The sequence below is a fragment of the Necator americanus genome, chromosome I (assembly GCF_031761385.1).
Source record: "Necator americanus strain Aroian chromosome I, whole genome shotgun sequence".
NCBI classification, from domain to species: domain Eukaryota; kingdom Metazoa; phylum Nematoda; class Chromadorea; order Rhabditida; family Ancylostomatidae; genus Necator; species Necator americanus.
In genome coordinates this window covers 33,610,584-33,631,484 of record NC_087371.1, presented here as the reverse complement: position 1 = coordinate 33,631,484, position 20,901 = coordinate 33,610,584, and the positions used below count along the sequence as shown (strand labels likewise).

Here is a 20,901-nt window from a genome sequence, read left to right as displayed (position 1 = left end):
TCGATGATAACTGAAAAACACTCAAGGATAGCAGGATTCCTCTTTTGTACACACTAGTGCATGTACTTTAGACCATTCTAAAAAAAGATATAGAACAAATGATTACGAGCGTCTTGAATTACTTGATTTAATCGGTGGGCTTATATTACCGTCTAACCCAAATGCGCGCAGATTCGCCGAGGCACGCTGCATGCTCAAACTTCAGCTCGACTCCACTCTGTCGGGGTACATCCCTCAGTCGGATATCAAAGAATCTGGGAGCTTTCGGGAGCCGCTTTCGACTCTGTCCACCGTCCAGTTCTTTAGAGCTTCAGGATGCAGTTCCATCAGTCGAAGTATTACGAATTGATGCATATTAGTCTGAAAAAAAAGCTAAATAAAAGAATATGAATGTTTTTTTTTTCCATGACAAGAGAACGATGACTAATAATGCTTTCATTAAACGTTCTACACTGTATGCAGACTGAATGCTTGAAGTAAAGACATGAATATGCCTCGACTAATGTCGGAGCATACCACAATGAGCCAAAAGCGAATACTTTAACACTATGTCTTACTCGGCTTTTATGCAGTTTAGAACGTGGAATTTTGTAAATTTTCTCATTTCAAATCGATCTCTGTGGACGTTGGTGCTCAAACTGTGAAAAGCATTGTAGTTATTAAAATTGTTAAATCCACCTTCATTGAATCCACTTTTAATTTACATTTGTCCGACATAAAACAAAAAATGCATCGAAAGCATAGCTGCATTTGTTTCCATATTGATCAGATCTCGAATTATCGCCGGCAAATTTGATATATGCTTTTATTCGTGGACGTAGAAGTGACATTCTCACGAATGACTTGAATCAAATGTGCGTAAAATCAGTCTTCAAATGAAAATTAGTGGAAATTTGCCACGGCGAACCTGGATGTAACGCGCAACGCCGTTTCTATCAAATATTACAAATATTACAGTACAAGAGGTTTGTAACATTAAAAAATTGGATCTATCGGGTGTAGAAAGAAATTACGAACTTCCTTTTAGGATTTCAATGAAACACCAAAAGTACTAGTTCAATTGTGTTTTCTTCCCTGCTATAGAACTTCTCGAAAGAGTTCTTCTCGAAGGTGCTGAGGTGCTTTGGTGATCTGATCAGAAATCCATGCTGCATCACATTGTGTTTCCTATGGACGGTCTGTTGTAGATGAATTCTGCTGGACCATTGCTCAGCTTTGTTACAGGGCTGAAAGTGAGCAGCTACGCTAGTGCTACATGCAGTATTCCGTCATAAATTCGCCAACTATATGTAACTGCGGGCCAGTCACCCAGTGATGGATTTAGGTTAGATATGCTATGACATGCTTATCCTCACTTTTTTTTAATGAATAGGCCAGCGAAAGCGATCGGCTCAGCCGGTTGATTGAACTGATTTTCTAGTTTTGGATCTTTTCTAAGAATGCTTTTCTGAACAAAGAAATGTAAATCACCTGTTTTATTCGTTGAAAAAAAGCAACACTGAATCGCCGAATAACATTAATAATAACAATAATTATAACAACAATAATAGCAATAATAATGAAAATAATGATAATAAAGGTTATAACTCTTGCTTAGAAAATAACAAACCCAACAAAATCGAAATAATTCCATTTCATGTACAGCCTTTCAATGACTTGGGAGGTGCAGGCAAAGCGTCATATGAGTGTTTTTACCCTCTTAGACTCTTAGGTAAGTCTGGTACTAACTTATCGACTATAGCAATGAAAGGATTGGTTGGCAAGACCAATTATTAAATAAAGATCGATCGTCCAGTCAGACAGCCGAACCTAAGTGACTGCGCTACCGCCCGTGCTCGGCGATAGCCCCTTTTTATAATATCTGGGTAACTTTTACCGTATAACTTGTGCAAATTACATATACTGTACGAACGTGAAGCCAGTGCTTATTGATTACTTACCCGATTACCCTTACTCGAATTCCAGTTCAGTAGAAGCAGAGTTACAACGAGCAAGCTTATACACGCAATCAGACTTGTACACGCGGCTCAACAAACTAAAAAGTTCACTTAATGGGATTAATCTGTGAGAGAGAAGAAAAGGAGAACGAAGAAGAAAAAAGAAAAAGAAAGAAATTTAAACATTGATCTCTATCTTTGTTCTTGTTCATACTATGGAATCTCCACCAACCTCTCGACTTTCAACCATTCAACGGTTTTTCCCAAGAAGAATAGGGAAGAATCCGAAATCATGGAAGTAGATAAATGCTTCAGGTAATGGTTGAATGAATAATCATCACATTTTGAAACCAAGTTCTGCCTATGCCTAGGGTATAGTTGTGACCGTTTTCAAGCAAGCAAATAATTGCAAGCAAATTCAGCAAATACTCCCTCGCATTGGTTTTTTTCATCTCATAGCGTCGATACTTTTGTAGTCTCGGATTTGAACACATTGTGTGCTTAGTTGCCTCCAGCAGATGCCGGTAATCCGAATGAAGGTTGAAGAACAACAAAATTAACGACACTTTTACCCTGCAGAATGCGCTGATTCGTTGACTCGAGGTTCAATAACTACTCACACGCAGTCATGTATCTAAATTTTGGAGGGGTATGAAATACTTGACTTGACTTAATCTTAATGAACTGCCTTTCCACGTCGAGTGTCCTCAGGTCCTCTTTCACCTCAGTCCAGAACTTCCGTTTTCGGCCAGGTGGCTTCTTTCAGCTCGAACCCGACAAACTCCTCAGAACTCGTTGAACAAGGCGATATGCCGGTCTCCTTAATATATGACTAAAGAAGCGAAGACGATTCACTTTATTCGAACACCAGTGGAGTAAGAAAGGGGGCTGTGGCAGGACCCTTCCTGTTCAATTTCGCCATCGACGGCATTATGCGAAGAGCAGCCGATCAGTGTCCTGCCGACATCTTCTTTGCACCATCAGGGAGCCCCTTGACTGTTCTCGAGTATGCCGACGATGTTGTTATATTCGCGGAAAGCAGTACGAAACATCAACATGCTGTTAACCTTGTATCGAAGCTGGCTGCAGCTTATGGACTACGTCTACGTCCTGATAAATACAAGCAGATGTTGATCTCTTCGAGACCTCGAACGGGAATCAGGGTGGACGAACAACCGATAGAACTCGTCAATGAGTTCTGCTACCTGAGCTGGGTTAGGGAGAAGCTTGATTGCACGCTTGATTGCACGGAACGAAAGCTGCTTAGACGGCTACTTGCTACTTTTGGCCCGGGGTATGCCACGATGAAGATCTTCACGCAGAAATTGATGTGGTATACCTGCGGATGACACATGGAAGATATCAACATCTTGCACCGCTATCGAAAGCGGCTAAAGTAAATCGCCTTCGTTTCTTTGGTCATATATTAAGGAGACCGGCATATCGCCTTGTTCAACGAGTTCTGAGGAGTTTGTCGGGTTCGAGCTGAAAGAAGCCACCTGGCCGAAAACGGAAGTTCTGGACTGAGGTGAAAGAGGACCTGAGGACACTCGACGTGGAAAGGCAGTTCATTAAGATTAAGTCAAGTCAAGTATTTCATACCCCTCCAAAATTTAGATACATGACTGCGTGTGAGTAGTTATTGAACCTCGAGTCAACGAATCAGCGCATTCTGCAGGGTAAAAGTGTCGTTAATTTTGTTGTTCTTCAACCTTCATTCGGATTACCGGCATCTGCTGGAGGCAACTAAGCACACAATGTGTTCAAATCCGAGACTACAAAAGTATCGACGCTATGAGATGAAAAAAACCAATGCGATGGAGTATTTGCTGAATTTGCTTGCAATTATTTGCTTGCTTGAAAACCGTCACAACTATACCCTAGGCATAGGCAGAACTTGGTTTCAAAATGTGATGATTATTCATTCAACCATTACCTGAAGCATTTATCTACTTCCATGATTTCGGATTCTTCCCTATTCTTCTTGGGAAAAACCGTTGAATGGTTGAAAGTCGAGTGGTTGGTGGAGATTCTATAGTATGAACAAGAACAAAGATAGAGATCAATGTTTAAATTTCTTTCTTTTTCTTTTTTCTTCTTCGTTCTCCTTTTCTTCTCTCTCACAGATTAATCCCATTAAGTGAACTTTTTAGTTTGTTGAGCCGCGTGTACAAGTCTGATTGCGTGTATAAGCTTGCTCGTTGTTACTCTGCTTCTACTGAATACAATCGGGTAAGTAATCAATAAGCATTGGCTTCACGTCCGTACAGTATATGTAATTTGCTCGAGTTATACGGCAAAGCTACCCAGATATTATAAAAAGGGGCTATCGCCGAGCACGGGCGGTAGCGCAGTCACTTAGGTTCGGCTGTCTGACTGGACGATCGATCTTTATTTAATAATTGGTCTTGCTAACCAATCTTTTCATCGCTATAGTCGATAAGTTAGTACCAGACTTACCTAAGAGCCTGAGAGGGTAAAAACACTCATACGACGCTTTGCCTGCACCCCCCAAGTCATTGAAAGGCCGTACATGAAAATCAAACGATTTCGAGCTGATGTCGAACGCGTAAGCGCGTCAAAAACCTAGACAAGCCACAAAATTGTTCGCATACATATGGATCCCGGTGTCGTACGCAAGAATCTTACTACGATTAAAGCCGAAAAGCAAAATTGATAATCATGACTGTACCGAATGGTGGGTGGATCAATTAAACATTTGGACAAAAAAAAGAATCGAATAGGTGAATATTTGAAAAGAGTTGAATGAACTCGTGCGGTCACGAATAAGGTAAGATATGCTGGGAACGAGTGCAATCAATCATAAATAGGAGGTCAAATTCTAGTGTAGTCGATCATGCAAAAAGAGTGTTTTGGATGGTTGTTTGTTCCTTTACTGTTGATTCGTTTTGTTTGTTTGATTTGTTTTAAACTAAGGAAATGTATTAGACATTTCTCTCTCTAGATACTAATACACAAACGCAACTCCTGAACCAGTTAACCTGAGAAATAAAGTTCACCATTGTCACTAAGGTAACATTACAAGTTGGGCGTCTGTTGAGTAGAAGGGAAAAAGATAACGGAGCAGAGAAAAGAAGGGAGACAATTCAAACATAGAACGAAGTTAATGCGCGATCTGGAACTTACTGACACCGCTAATTTCCAGAAATGAGCGAAATTTCGAATATATAAATGTAAACACCATTCCTCTTCCGCGTTCCTGTCACTCAATAAAGTTCCGCATGCCTCAGTTTCTCCAACACTCAACACAGAAACGGAATTATTTCGATATTGTTGAGTTTGTTATTTCCTAAGCAAGAGATATAACCTTTATTTTCATTATTATTACTTATTATTACTTTTATAATTATTGTTATTGTTATTGTTATTCGGTGAGTCAGTGTTGATTTTTTCAACGAATAAAACATGTGATTTACATTTCTTTGATCAGAAACGCATTCTTAGAAAAGATACAAAATTAGAAAATCTGTTCAAAAACCGGCTAAGCCGATCGTTCTCGCTGGCCTTTCATTAAAAAAAAGTGAGGATAAGCATGTCATAGCATATATAACCTAGATCCATCGCTGGGTGACTGGCCCGCAGTTACATATAGTTAGCGAATTTATGACGGAATAATGCATGTAGCACCAGCGTAGCTGCTGACTTTCAGCCCTGTAACAAAGCTGAGCAATGCTTCAGCAGAATTCATCTACAATAAACCGTCCGAACGAAACACAATGTAATTCAGCATGGATTTCTGATCAGGTGACCAAAGCACTTCAGCGCCTTAGAAAAGAATCCTAAAAATACAATAAAAAACAAATATATAGATAAATAAATAAATAAATAAATAAATAAATAAATAAATAAGAATCCTAAAAGGAAGTTCGCAATTTCTTTCTCGACGCGATAGATCCAATTTTTTAATATTACAGACCTCTTGTACTGTAATATTTGTGGTACTTAACAGAAACGGTGTTGTGCGATACATCCAGCAAATTTCCACTAATTTTCATTCGAAAACTGGGCTGGAAACTTTTAGGCACATCTGATTCAAGTCTTTCGTGAGAACGTTACTTCTACGTCCACGAATAAAAGCATATATCAAATTCGGTGGTGAAAATTTGAAATCTGATCAATACGAAAACAACTGCGACTGTTCTTTCGATACATTTTTTTCTATGTCGGATGAATGTGAATTAAAAGTGGATTCAATCAAGGTGGATTTAGCAATTTTAATAACTAGAATGCTGTTCACAGTTTGAGCACCAACGTCCACAGAGATCGATTTGAAATGAGAGAATTTACCAGAATCCACGTTCGAAACTGCATTAAAACCCTGTAGGCAACAGGGCTCTTTGTGGTAAGCTCCGGCATTAGTCTAGGTATATTCACGTGTTTAATTCAAACATTCAGTCTCCATACAGTCTAGAACTTTTAATGAAAGCATTATTTGTTATCGTTCTGTTGTCATTGAAGAAAGCATGCATACTCCTCTATTTAGCTGCTTTTCAGGCAAATATGCATCAGTTCGTAATACTTCTGCTCCTGATAAGCTTTGCAGGCAGCGTAAACAGCGCCTACTACACCACATGCGCCCGTATGGATGCAGGCCCTTTTCTAGCTAAAATCGCTGCTGGCATGTGTATTAATTCGTGTAAATATCAGGTAGAAATTTCATTCAATTCCGTTCAAGCGTTTTAACGATTACTTGTATGTTGTTTCCAGTTGCATTTCATTTAGAGATGTGGCACTGGGACCTGTAGATATGTTCGAGGACGAAAAACGTGCGTTTGTAGTCGTTGCAGGAAGTAATCGTCCTATAAATGGAGTAACTGTGCTCGCTGCTCCAATTGAAGATGACAATTCAAATGTTATGTGACACGAGAAAATAAAAAATTATTTTGCAAATTTATTATTCTCCTCCAATCTGTTCCAGTTTTGACCAGCATCTTACCAAAAGAAGTGCTATGCTCTGCTTAATCTTAAAATTAGATCCTTATTCTTAAGGAAATTATCTACAGACGAAAGGAAAAGAGGCCTGAAATCTTCTCCTCCAAAAGAAAATATACTGTAAAGAAGAAAAAAAGAAAACATACCTGAAATCTGCTTTATTACAACTGCCGATACAGTATTTTGACGCACCCCAGCGGAAATCCTTACGCGATGCAGTTACCCGTACGATAAACCATGAATCAAAAAAAAAATCAAAAATAAAAATTAAATCTTTATTTATATGATCATAGAGATAGAGAAAGAAAAGAAAACATCCTCCTCATGCTCCTTATAATGCAAATTTATTGTCACTACCGATGCAGTGTTAAACGTACGATAAACCTTACAAAGTGTTTCGTTTTCCAACATTCCATCGGTTTATTCAGAATAATCGAAACAGATACTAATATGTGATTTGCACATATTTTTGCTACTAGTTTTGCAGTATTGCTGTCGAAGCAATAATTTGAGAAAGAAATAATTTAATTTTCAACTCCTGCTTTCACCCTCACTTTTCTGAAGAAACCGCATAACTGTGGTTGAGGTACATTGAAAAACTTACGTTGAGTGAGGTAAGACACCGGCAATCGCTCTTAAGTTGTCATAAAAGAGGAGATTCAAAACATCTAGTAGATCACCACCGTGACGATCGGCTAAAGCTGGACTTCAGACTTTTTGTGATTCTTATTTTTATGCAGTGTTTTCTGTAGAATTAGAATTATGTTTTTCAACAGCGACTCCTCTTTTTTTCTATATTTGAGCGGAAAATCTCAGTTTTTTTTTCAAACGCGTCAGTTCTACATTTGGAAAACATTCAGACTTCAGCTTCAAACACTCCTTCAATATACACAGAAAGTTAAAAGTAGGATAAAGGTTTTTGGATCCGGGGCTTGAGGGTTTTCTTAAAGAATATTATCCACTTTTGACAATTCGGCTCAAATCGGGGAGAAAAAATACAATTTGAGAAGATTTTGGCCTCTTTAAAAATAAAATGGCCAAAATCTTCTCAAATTGTATTCTTTAAGATAAGCCTCAAACCCCGGATCCAGAGCCATCAGGATGGTCCTGAAACGAAAAAAATCTTTATGGAGGCTTAGCCTAATTTTAATTTTTAAAAAAGCTAAAATCTTCTCAAATTGTATTTTTTCTCCCCGATTTGAGCTGAATTGTCAAAAGTGGATAATATTCTTTAAGATAACCCTCAAACCCCGGATCCAAAAACCTTTATCCTACTTTTAACTTTCTGTGTATATTGAAGGAGTGTTTGAAGCTGAAGTTTGAATGTTTTCCAAATGTAGAACTGACGCGTTTGAAAAAAAAAACTGAGATTTTCCGCTCAAATATAGAAAAAAAAAGGAGTCGCTGTTGAAAAACATAATTCTAATTCTACAGAAAACACTGCATAAAAATAAGAATCACAAAAAGTCTGAAGTCCAGCTTTAGCCGATCGTCACGGTGGTGATCTACTAGATGTTTTGAATCTCCTCTTTTATGACAACTTAAGAGCGATTGCCGGTGTCTTACCTCACTCAACGTAAGTTTTTCAATGTACCTCAACCACAGTTATGCGGTTTCTTCAGAAAAGTGAGGGTGAAAGCAGGAGTTGAAAATTAAATTATTTCTTTCTCAAATTATTGCTTCGACAGCAATACTGCAAAACTAGTAGCAAAAATATGTGCAAATCACATATTAGTATCTGTTTCGATTATTCTGAATAAACCGATGGAATGTTGGAAAACGAAACACTTTGTAAGGTTTATCGTACGTTTAACACTGCATCGGTAGTGACAATAAATTTGCATTATAAGGAGCATGAGGAGGATGTTTTCTTTTCTTTCTCTATCTCTATGATCATATAAATAAAGATTTAATTTTTATTTTTGATTTTTTTTTTGATTCATGGTTTATCGTACGGGTAACTGCATCGCGTAAGGATTTCCGCTGGGGTGCGTCAAAATACTGTATCGGCAGTTGTAATAAAGCAGATTTCAGGTATGTTTTCTTTTTTTCTTCTTTACAGTATATTTTCTTTTGGAGGAGAAGATTTCAGGCCTCTTTTCCTTTCGTCTGTAGATAATTTCCTTAAGAATAAGGATCTAATTTTAAGATTAAGCAGAGCATAGCACTTCTTTTGGTAAGATGCTGGTCAAAACTGGAACAGATTGGAGGAGAATAATAAATTTGCAAAATAATTTTTTATTTTCTCGTGTCACATAACATTTGAATTGTCATCTTCAATTGGAGCAGCGAGCACAGTTACTCCATTTATAGGACGATTACTTCCTGCAACGACTACAAACGCACGTTTTTCGTCCTCGAACATATCTACAGGTCCCAGTGCCACATCTCTAAATGAAATGCAACTGGAAACAACATACAAGTAATCGTTAAAACGCTTGAACGGAATTGAATGAAATTTCTACCTGATATTTACACGAATTAATACACATGCCAGCAGCGATTTTAGCTAGAAAAGGGCCTGCATCCATACGGGCGCATGTGGTGTAGTAGGCGCTGTTTACGCTGCCTGCAAAGCTTATCAGGAGCAGAAGTATTACGAACTGATGCATATTTGCCTGAAAAGCAGCTAAATAGAGGAGTATGCATGCTTTCTTCAATGACAACAGAACGATAACAAATAATGCTTTCATTAAAAGTTCTAGACTGTATGGAGACTGAATGTTTGAATTAAACACGTGAATATACCTAGACTAATGCCGGAGCTTACCACAAAGAGCCCTGTTGCCTACAGGGTTTTAATGCAGTTTCGAACGTGGATTCTGGTAAATTCTCTCATTTCAAATCGATCTCTGTGGACGTTGGTGCTCAAACTGTGAACAGCATTCTAGTTATTAAAATTGCTAAATCCACCTTGATTGAATCCACTTTTAATTCACATTCATCCGACATAGAAAAAAATGTATCGAAAGAACAGTCGCAGTTGTTTTCGTATTGATCAGATTTCAAATTTTCACCACCGAATTTGATATATGCTTTTATTCGTGGACGTAGAAGTAACGTTCTCACGAAAGACTTGAATCAGATGTGCCTAAAAGTTTCCAGCCCAGTTTTCGAATGAAAATTAGTGGAAATTTGCTGGATGTATCGCACAACACCGTTTCTGTTAAGTACCACAAATATTACAGTACAAGAGGTCTGTAATATTAAAAAATTGGATCTATCGCGTCGAGAAAGAAATTGCGAACTTCCTTTTAGGATTCTTATTTATTTATTTATTTATTTATTTATTTATTTATTTATCTATATATTTGTTTTTTATTGTATTTTTAGGATTCTTTTCTAAGGCGCTGAAGTGCTTTGGTCACCTGATCAGAAATCCATGCTGAATTACATTGTGTTTCGTTCGGACGGTTTATTGTAGATGAATTCTGCTGAAGCATTGCTCAGCTTTGTTACAGGGCTGAAAGTCAGCAGCTACGCTGGTGCTACATGCATTATTCCGTCATAAATTCGCTAACTATATGTAACTGCGGGCCAGTCACCCAGCGATGGATCTAGGTTATATATGCTATGACATGCTTATCCTCACTTTTTTTTAATGAAAGGCCAGCGAGAACGATCGGCTTAGCCGGTTTTTGAACAGATTTTCTAATTTTGTATCTTTTCTAAGAATGCGTTTCTGATCAAAGAAATGTAAATCACATGTTTTATTCGTTGAAAAAATCAACACTGACTCACCGAATAACAATAACAATAACAATAATTATAAAAGTAATAATAAGTAATAATAATGAAAATAAAGGTTATATCTCTTGCTTAGGAAATAACAAACTCAACAATATCGAAATAATTCCGTTTCTGTGTTGAGTGTTGGAGAAACTGAGGCATGCGGAACTTTATTGAGTGACAGGAACGCGGAAGAGGAATGGTGTTTACATTTATATATTCGAAATTTCGCTCATTTCTGGAAATTAGCGGTGTCAGTAAGTTCCAGATCGCGCATTAACTTCGTTCTATGTTTGAATTGTCTCCCTTCTTTTCTCTGCTCCGTTATCTTTTTCCCTTTTACTCAACAGACGCCCAACTTGTAATGTTACCTTAGTGACATTTGTGAACTATTATTTCTCAGGTTAACTGGTTCAGGAGTTGCGTTTGTGTATTAGTATCTAGCGAGAGAAATGTCTAATACATTTCCTCTGTGTAAAACAAATCAAACAAACAAAACGAATCAACAGTAAAGAAACAAACAACCATCCAAAACACTCTTTTTGCATGATCGACTACACTAGAATTTGACCTCCTATTTATGATTGATTGCACTCGTTCCCAGCATATCTTACCTTATTCGTGACCGCACGAGTTCATTCAACTCTTTTCAAATATTCACCTATTCGATTCCTTTTTTGTCCAAATGTTTAATTGATCCACCCACCATTCGGTACAGTCATGATTATCAATTTTGATTTTCGGCTTTAATCGTAGTGAGATTCTTGCGTACGATACCGTGATCGATATGTATGCGAACAATTTTGTGGCTTGTCTAGGTTTTTGACGCGCTTACGCGTTCGACGTCAACTCGAAATCGTTCGATTTTCATGTACTGCCTTTCAATGACCTGGGGGAGGAGGGTGCAGGCAAAGCGTCATATGAGTGTTTTTACCCTCTTAGACTCTTAGGTAAGTCTGGTACTAACTTATCGACTATAGCAATGAAAAGATTGGTTGGCAAGACCAATTATTAAATAAAGATCGATCGTCCAGTCAGACAGCCGAACCTAAGTGACTGCGCTACCGCCCGTGCTCGGCGATAGCCCCTTTTTATAATATCTGGGTAGCTTTGCCGTATAACTCGCGCAAATTACATATACTGTACGGACGTGAAGCCAATGCTTATTGATTACTTACCCGATTACCCTTACTCGAATTCCAGTTCAGTAGAAGCAGAGTTACAACGAGCAAGCTTATACACGCAATCAGACTTGTACACGCGGCTCAACAAACTAAAAAGTTCACTTAATGAGATTAATCTGTGAGAGAGAAGAAAAGGAGAACGAAGAAGAAAAAAGAAAAAGAAAGAAATTTAAACATTGATCTCTATCTTTGTTCTTGTTCATACCATGGAATCTCCACCAACCTCTCGACTTTCAACCATTCAACGGTTTTTCCCAAGAAGAATAGGGAAGAATCCGAAATCATGGAAGTAGATAAATGCTTCAGGTAATGGTTGAATGAATAATCATCACATTTTGAAACCAAGTTCTGCCTATGCCTAAGGTATAATTGTGACCGTTTTCAAGCAAACAAATAATTGCAAGCAAATTCAGCAAATACTCCATTGCATTGGTTTTTTTTTATCTCATAGCGTCGATACTTTTGTAGTCTCGGATTTGAACACATTGCGTACTGTTAAACGTACGATAAACCTTACAAAGTGTTTCGTTGTCCAACATTCCATCGGTTTATTCAGAATAATCGAAACAGATACTAATATGTGATTTGCACATATTTTTGCTACTAATTTTGCAGTATTGCTGTCGAAGCAATAATTTGAGAAAGGTTTTCAACTCCTGCCTTCACCCTCACTTTTCTGAAGAAACCGCATAACTGTGGTTGAGGTACATTGAAAAACTTACTTTGAGTGAGGTAAGACACCGTCGATCGCTCTTAAGTTGTCATAAAAGAGGAGATTCAAAACATCTAGTAGATCACCACTGTGACGATCGGCTACAGCTAGACTTCAGACTTCTTGTGATTCTTATTTTTATGCAGTGTTTTCTGTAGAATTAGAATTATGTTTTTCAACAGCGACTCCTCTTTTTTTCTATATTTGAGCGGAAAATCTCAGTTTTTTTTTCAAACGCGTCAGTTCTACATTTGGAAAACATTCAAACTTCAGCTTCAAACACTCCTTCAATATACACAGAAAGTTAAAAGTAGGATAAAGGTTCTGGCGTTAATCAGTCTGCTTGGGACCCGCCCTCACGTTCACTTCAATTCAGAATCGTGTGAGGCTCACGAACGTGTGACGGTGGCTAGCCGACGTGTAAAGTCAGTATTTTATTCTCCCAGAGAAGTCTGGTACCAATTTGTCGACCCCTTAGGGATGAAGATTGATAAGCATTATGGCGGATTCAAACCTCCGATCGATCGTGCAGGCAGCAGAACCTCTAACCAACTGCGCTACACCCGTCCTTACTAGTCAAATTAGTTTGTGTTTATTGCTAGTATATTCGTACTTTTTGTATTCTTTTCCAAACCCCGTTTAACGCAGTAGTTATCGGCTCTTCTCAAGCATTTTCATACATTAGCTTCTCTCGAAGTGAAGAGATTTTCTTACGAAATGACAAATACTGTGAGGTTGTGAATAAAACGTGTTCTAGAACAGCAGCTCCAGAATTCTTTTGCAATTCTTTACTGAATCATGAGAGATGTAATCGAAAACTTAGAAACATGTTAAAGTTTTCAGTCAAGGTTCGGCATTTCTGGTTTTCAATTTCTGTCGGTCCCCTGAGCAAGCGGCGATCTGAAAACGTCAAATTCACGTGTGTTTATTTTTTAAATTTGAAAAACTTCTTTTGATTGCACTCTTTGCTTAGATAGTTAAATAACTGAAACTTTGTTTTCCGTTACGGACTTTGTGCAAAAGTGAGCTACGTGCACAAAATAAATTATTTTTAGTCATTATTAAGTCGCAGACAATTGAGTTCTGTCAATCACGGAAATCAATCGCGTTTCCGATTCAATTGAAGTTGATCGTGATTAAAGGCAGCATACCACGAATCTCGGGTGGTGCGGATTTCAGGTGTAGTATCCGTATACGGGTCGTAGATTACGGAGACGGAGATAGTTCCGCTCATCTCTCCCTGCATCGCTGCAAACAGTCGCCTCCAGAACACTGTTTTGTACGACGCCATCGCGCTGCAACAGAAGGAATCGTACAAAACAGCATTCAGGGGCCGGCTGCGTGCAGTGATTTAGGGAGAGATGAGCGGAACCATCCCAGTCTCCATAGTTCACGACCTCGTATACAGATACTTCACCTGAAATCCCGAATTCGTGGTATGCTGCATTTAAATTTTCTGGCATCGTCCTTTTTTGCCCTCCTGCAACTGAGCAGTAGTGCGAAGATTTACCTGTCTCCTTCATGCGTATCGACTACCGTCTGACGCATCGCTCTGCTCAACACACCACTAGGACCATCTGGTTTCGTTTCAGCAACATTTAGTGAATTTCCTGCTGTTGAATCAATATCTGAAAGTGATCGAGTGACTAAGGATTGTGCAATTGTAGATTCAAGTATTGATCTACTCCTGGGTTTTGTTGAGATGTGGGTGTTAAGATGTTTGCTGAAATCCCTAATGGAAAACAATATAATTTTTTTTGGCTATGAAAAACGTAATCAATAATTTGAACTAAAAAAACACTCACAGTAAGGACGGCACCGATTAACTTACCATTTATATCCAACGAACTCGTAAAACAGAGGTTTAGAGTAGCATCGCACGTGATATCTTTACCAGGTATTGCCTTTCTACATTCAGTGTGTTTCGTACACCCGGCACCTTTCGTTGAGGGCCAGTAAAGCGGTTTTCCAAAGACTGGGCTAAATAGTAGGGAATACCAGTAAAGTAAACAATATTCATTGGCTAGATATTATTTTTAGAATCCCCGTGCTAACTCCTCAGAATTTTCTATCATTTTCGGGATAAAGACTAAAATTTCAATTTCGACGAAGAAAGAGGAGAGGAAACTAGAGGAATCATAGAATAAAAAAATAGAATCTTTTAAATAAAATGTTTTCATGTAATGTGTTCTGGTAATGTTCATGGTAATATATTATTTTATTTTGTTTTATTATCTTTATTTTTAATTATCCAGTTGTTTTTATTTCTTTTTTACCTGGCACTGTATGCGCAAGCATATGCAGTTCTTTTCGGTCCACAATGAGTTACCGCACATCCCAGCGAAATCGACTTGTTGTAAACAATCTAAATAACATTCGGATGTGTTATTGTTAATCATACCAACAATTCTCACCTTCTGTCAAAGAATTTTTCAGCGAAAATGAGAACAGTGGAGAGCAAACTTATCTGAAGGAGAAAAAGCATTGAAGATTTTTTTAAGTTTTACGTAGTGTCGAACACCTCTACTGGGTACACAAATCACGATATTATACGGAGAGACGAGAAAGTAGTTGATCTTTGTTTTTTAAACCTTTTTTTAAATTTTTGTTCTATTCAGGAGGATGAAAAACTTCTTTTAAATATTTGACGGAATTTACTCACCACTACATTTAGTGTAATAGAGTAGTTCGTAGCAAAAAAAAGGTCATTTGTATTTCAAGTGAAGAAGAAACCTCCAGAGAAGATTTACGGAAAAAAGGTCTTTTTTTCTATTCGACGGTTGTGAAATCCAGTCAAAAAATTTAACTCTAGTTTTAAAATTCTTCTTCAAGTATTGAAAAAAACCCACTCTTGCAAACGGTGCAGCATCTTCGCTCTCGTAGATAACGGTAGTTTTGTCGAAATTGACATTGTAACGCGTCTCCTTCCATTTCTCCAACAATTTTTCTATGTCGACTACAGCTTCATCATCAGAAGGAGCGGCATTGTGACCACGTGCTCTGAATATCACCGTTGTTTCATCTGGTTAACATTGAAGAAACATGAAACAGCTCACATTCCATAGTTAACAGATTTTCCCTCTATGACACCTGGCGTGTTGCTCTCAGATTCACATGCGCTGGAAGCTCTTAGAGCTGGTACTTCCAGTTCGCAGTTGTACGACTAGAATATCTAGCATCACCGACGCTGAGAGTGTAGAGAATGTAGCGTTTATCAATTTCTTTGAAGACGTGCTAACACATACAATTTCAAATTCATAGTCATAGAGGTTTTTGAGCATGTATGCAGCCTGGGAAATGCCGTTCGGAATACAATCGGTGTAGCAAGTGATTTCCAGAGAAGGATGGTGCGATTTATCGACCGTAGACACAAAATTTTAGGCTAGTGGGTGTCACACCACTGAATGAAGTAGTTGTTACCACGCACCATAACACCAACGTCCGTCCCACTCTAAGTGTTTGGAAACTCACAAATCAGACGAAATTTTCAGATAGTTTACATCCTATGGCGCATTTCCTACGCGCTCATACGGCTACGTTAACCATTACTTGAAAGGACATAGATAGAGGAGGAAGAATGAGTGAATGAAGTGAGTGAACGAGGGAAAAATAAACTCCTAACATACCAACATAAACAAGCTTGTCGATCCCGGTAGAGTGCCCATGTCATCATCTATACCTCCAGTGGCAAGCTCCTGTCTGATTTTGTTATGTCCCTCTAGGAAGGCTTTGCGTATTTTATCATCCCCTCTCGGTGGATTTGAACACACAGACCGAGCTAAATTACAGAAATAACAAATTGCACTGTAACATAAATGAATTCTCAGTGATTTCTGTTTTTCATGTCTTCAACGCGGTTTTGGATTGGATTTTCGCTTCATTTTACGTTGCCATTCGTCGTAGCGGCAGTAAACTATGAAGGTTCGCGAAAAACTTGTTAAGGACAATATCGCAGAACCACAGTTCTTCCCACTTAGCTCTTAAAGGATAAATGATAAAGGATACGCTTCGGATCCGCCACCACGCTCACCTCAATTCACAATCGTTTGAGGTTTACGGACGTATAATTGGCCCATGTAGTGACTTGAAGGGCTAGCCGAAACATCAAGTTAGTGTTTTTTTTCCTACCAGACAAGTCTGGTGCGAATTTATAGAACCCGGAGGGATGAAAAGCTTGGTGACCACTAGGGCGGATTCGAACCCCCGATCGATCGTGCAGCCCGCGGAACATCCTACCGACTGCACTACACCCGTCCCAGTTAGCTCTTAATCCAGTTTAACCTAATTTAACTTTAGAAAGTTAGATCTGAAACATCAGCGCAAATCTAAACTTGCATTTCTAAAAGGGAATTGTACGTGCGCAGAAATCGTTGATTGGTCGATGAAAGGCCTGAAGACTCCAGGGAGAAAAAAGTCATGGGGGTAACAATGGATGACGGATCCGTACCGTCTCTATCTTGATTTTCCGGCGTCTAGCCCTACTGTCGTAGCTTTCCGCGCCTTGGGTGCTTCCAGAGTGTCCCAATACATCTAAGGAACCGTCATTACGAGTGGCTTTGTAACCCAAAGTCACGAAGGACCTCTGCCACGACCTTTTTTTATTTTAATGCATTCTGTACGTTCATATATTTGTGTTCTTGATTCTTTTGGAAATATAAAGTAACTGCAGAATGCACGACGAACTAAGTTTGGCATTTTTGATGATTCTATCCGCATCATGGGATACGGGAAGTATTTCTAACTTTTTTTTGTAATAATCTTCTTTGCGCACAGCTACGTTCTAAGAGGGCTTTGTCTCAAGTGTTTATTAAGCAATGGGTATGAAAAACGAACCTAATGGTGAATCTGCAGAAGCACCGGCGACGATTACGAGTACCTTCAAACAAATGAATCAGACAGATTGTTACGATGGAGCACGTTAACTTACCAGCACAAAGACGAACATTGTGTGGTAAAAGGCGTACTACAATGAATGTTCCCAACAAAATGTCCTCCTTTTATTTAAAGCGTCATCTTTTTGATAAGCAATAGCAAGTGTGCAAAAAATTTAGTTGTCCTTGCTTATCACCTCCGATGCAAAAAGATATTTCGGGTTCTGCGGCTCTTTGTGTGTGTACTGTGCTGAAAAATCTTAGTTGGATTGTTATCAATCTGCAAAAACAGTGGTTGTCAGGAGCGGTAACACTTGCATAGCGGTACCATTTCGGTTATTTCTCAACCTGACTAAAATGACTAACCCGACTACAAAAATGGACTTGTACTTAGTATATCGTGTTTGTATCAAAGATTCTTGCTGAAACCTCAAGATTCTTACAAAACAGGTTAGAATTATGACTAAAAAAGCTGTGAAACTTTTTTTTTGAAGAAAATAACGTGTAGTTAAAGCCATCACCCCACGATTCTGAGATGGTACGAATTTCAGGTCGAGTATTCGTATACGGGATCGTGGATTATGGAGAAATGGGTGATTCCGTCCATTTCTTCCTAACCGCCGTAAAGAACGGTTTGGAAGATGTGGCGCTTGCGCAAGGCTGGCGCGCTCCAATCGAAGTCGTTGTAGAAAATAGCGCGCCGGAAAGCTCGAAGCCGTATCTTTCGGGCCGTTTCTCACGGCGGTTAGGAAGAAATGGACGGAATCACCCATCTCTCCATAATCTACGATCCCGTATACGAATACTCTATCTGAAATCCGTGACACCTCAGATTCGTGAGGTGATGCCTTTAACAAAACGTCGTAAAAAAAAATAGCGTGGGAACCCGTTTAGTTCCTACGGGTGTACAAGAGTGCGTTAGACAGCGCACTCTTGACACGCTACGCTCTCCTTAACGGTCTATTCATTGGTTTCACTTTAATAGGTTGGAAAGGCGACATAATTAATCCTCTGCCGCTCTCACTCGTGAACGCGGCGCATCCACAAGTGTTGCAGCTGATTTCGTAGGAAAGAATCTCGTCTTCCATTGCGTTTTTTTTACAACGATTAGGGGAAAATGAGCGGATTCGCACTCGTTTCCGTAAACTAAAGACTTAAGAACCGAACACTACGTTTTCCTTAGGGTTTCCATACTTCTATCAATTTCATGACGCATTGCTCCTTAGAGAAAATTTTGTCGCATTCCGCAGCCATGGTAGACGAAATGCAGCGAAAATGCGAGAAAAAAAAAATCTGGTAAAATCTGTAAATGCTGGTAGACATGGTCTACCGGCTACAATAATCATGATCTGGTTTCAGAATCTTCATAAAAATCAAATTCCACCTGGTTTCATAAGCTGTGAAGAGAGGTACTGGCTAATTGCCTTCCAGGCCCATATTCCATATATTCCCTGTTTCTCGCATATCGACGACCGAGGAATGATTTTTACCGTCTCCTCCATCAAACTATTCTACCGTTCAATGTTGCATCGCAGTCGAAATGTACGCTCTATCTTGATATCTCGGCGATACTGTTAGTTTTAGTTTTTGTATTAGTTTTTGTACTATAGTTCTGTATCCTCCAAATCACTAAAGTCTGGACATCGGATAGTTGATGAAATTTTGTCGGTTTTTTTTTTAGTTTCACCGAAAAGTACATTCCATATTTCAAGAAGCGAGTTCCAAAACGAGGTTTTTATTCTATCATAAAATTTCTTCAGCGCACAGGTACAATAGATTATATTCAATAATCATTTTCAAGGAAATGAAGACAGATAATAGCGTCTTTTTATTACGTCATAAAAAAAAATAAATACAATACGTGCCCAGCAGAAAGTAAGAATTTTTTCTCCTTTAGCGCTGAAATAAAGTGCAGACTGTGGTGGTTTACAAAGGGTCTCGAAAACTTTAGTAATAATAAATAATAGTAAGATTTTATCAAAATATTTCTACTCATCCTGGGACAGATTTGATAGAATTGAATTGATTTGATGTTCCAAATGAATAATTCGAAAAGTTTTTCATATCAAAGGCATCAACCCACGAATCTGGGGTGCCAGTGGTTTCAAGTCGAAAACCCATACGGACGAATTGTAGGCGGGGCGGGACGCAGCGGTTGCGCATTGCAACACCAGTGCTTCCGTAAGAAACATCGTTCCGGTCTTTCGTTTACACTGATACAAGAAGAGATGAAAGGGAATCACCCCTTCTTCGCCGTAATCTACGACTCCGCTTAGGCATTACCCGCCTGAAACCCGTACCACCTCAGAATCACGGGGTGATGCCTTTAAGTTATTTTTAATTATTCTAGTATTCCCTTATCTAGAAAAGTATTTGAATAATGAAGAATTAGCTGCAGCATGCCTCATATAAAGGATAAAGTGTGTAAAAGGATAAAGTGTCTGGCGTTAATCAATCCGCTTGGGATGCGCCCCCACGTTCACTTCAATTCAGAATCGTTTGAGGTTTACGAACGTGTATCTGGCCTATACAATGACTTGCGGTGGCTAGCCGATGTGTCAAGTCAGTGCTTTTATCCTCCCAGACAAGTCTGGTACCAATTTATCGACCTCGGAGGAATGAAAGGCTTGGTGAGCACTAGGGCGGATTCGAACCTCCGATCGATTGTGCAGGAAGCGGAACCTCTGACCGCTACACTACACCCGCCCCTATATATATATATATATATATATATATATATATATATATATATATATATATATATATATATATATATATATATATATATATATATGCCTCATATATTGTTATTAATATTATTACCTTTGCTGAGAAGACATAGTCCAGTCAAAGTATCAAAAAAATGCGTGCACATATCGTATGCGTATGCTTATGCGTATCGTATTTTGATCGTCCTATAGACTATCATCAGAATATATCATTTGATTTACTAAAGTCCAAAGTGAAGCCAAAACCTCCAATTATGCACGGAAATGATAAAAAAAAAACTTGTTGACATATGGAAGACATTTATTGCTCGGCGATAACTCTTATCTGGAGAATCCAAGTGAGGTCCTCTAAACTGATTTATTGGTTCTGAAAGTGCAAACTGAAGCCGCAGCCACTCCTCATAAAAATAGCAAGTTTTCTTATTCCCATTCTCTTAGCAGAATGGTGATTTGTGAAGGACTATTTCGATGTGGAAGAAGAATCAGCAAATCAGTTGGAACGGTTGGAATGTTAAAAACACATTCACAGCTTAAAGGCAGCATACCACGAATCTCGGTTGGATTTCAGGTGGAGTATAGTCCGTATACGTGGTCGTAGATTATGGAGACCGGCGTGGCTCAGGATTATGAAAGCTGCATAGTCATGGCATATGCAATTGAAAACAACCTTAATCAACTCTACATTGTAGAAAGCTCATCTCTACCTGAATCACTGCAAGCAGCCGGCACCTGAATGCTGTTTTTCACGATGCCTTCTGTTGCAGCGCGCCACCCCTGCACGCGTAG

At 38.8% G+C, this 20,901-nt stretch overlaps 4 protein-coding genes across 6 annotated transcripts; 2 read left to right on the top strand and 2 right to left on the bottom strand.

Annotated features, from left to right (window-relative positions):
• Window positions 1–2,869: 2,869 nt before the first annotated feature.
• RB195_007693 (uncharacterized protein) lies at window positions 2,870–6,819 on the top strand (the record flags this gene model as incomplete). 2 transcript variants are annotated; one of them, XM_064181454.1, is made up of 4 exons in its annotated part: window positions 2,870–3,231; window positions 4,091–4,169; window positions 6,562–6,605; window positions 6,681–6,819. In XM_064181454.1, 4 exons carry the CDS (start codon window positions 2,870–2,872, stop codon window positions 6,817–6,819), a joined length of 624 nt encoding a protein of 207 aa, XP_064038241.1. The 2 variants fall into 2 exon arrangements, with proteins under 2 accessions (XP_064038241.1, XP_064038243.1); XM_064181453.1 differs by lacking the exons at window positions 4,091–4,169; window positions 6,562–6,605; window positions 6,681–6,819 and having other exon boundaries at window positions 2,870–3,286.
• On the top strand, window positions 6,459–6,752 carry RB195_007694 (uncharacterized protein; the record flags this gene model as incomplete). Its single annotated transcript, XM_064181455.1, has 2 exons — window positions 6,459–6,605; window positions 6,681–6,752. 2 exons carry the CDS (start codon window positions 6,459–6,461, stop codon window positions 6,750–6,752), a joined length of 219 nt encoding a protein of 72 aa, XP_064038242.1.
• Window positions 6,820–9,141: 2,322 nt separating the features above from the next.
• On the bottom strand, window positions 9,142–12,044 carry RB195_007692 (uncharacterized protein; the record flags this gene model as incomplete). Of its 2 annotated transcripts, XM_064181452.1 has the most annotated exons (3): window positions 9,142–9,280; window positions 9,356–9,399; window positions 12,009–12,044. In XM_064181452.1, the coding sequence occupies 3 exons, from the start codon at window positions 12,042–12,044 to the stop codon at window positions 9,142–9,144; spliced, it is 219 nt and encodes a 72-aa protein (XP_064038239.1). The 2 variants fall into 2 exon arrangements, with proteins under 2 accessions (XP_064038239.1, XP_064038240.1); XM_064181451.1 differs by lacking the exon at window positions 12,009–12,044 and having other exon boundaries at window positions 9,209–9,280; window positions 9,356–9,502.
• A 1,337-nt stretch (window positions 12,045–13,381) lies between these two features.
• Window positions 13,382–17,460, bottom strand: RB195_007691 (uncharacterized protein; the record flags this gene model as incomplete). The annotated part of the gene is made up of 9 exons (XM_064181450.1): window positions 13,382–13,415; window positions 14,026–14,143; window positions 14,347–14,495; window positions 14,792–14,880; window positions 15,365–15,515; window positions 15,572–15,678; window positions 16,142–16,293; window positions 17,349–17,391; window positions 17,443–17,460. The coding sequence occupies 9 exons, from the start codon at window positions 17,458–17,460 to the stop codon at window positions 13,382–13,384; spliced, it is 861 nt and encodes a 286-aa protein (XP_064038238.1).
• Window positions 17,461–20,901: the final 3,441 nt, after the last annotated feature.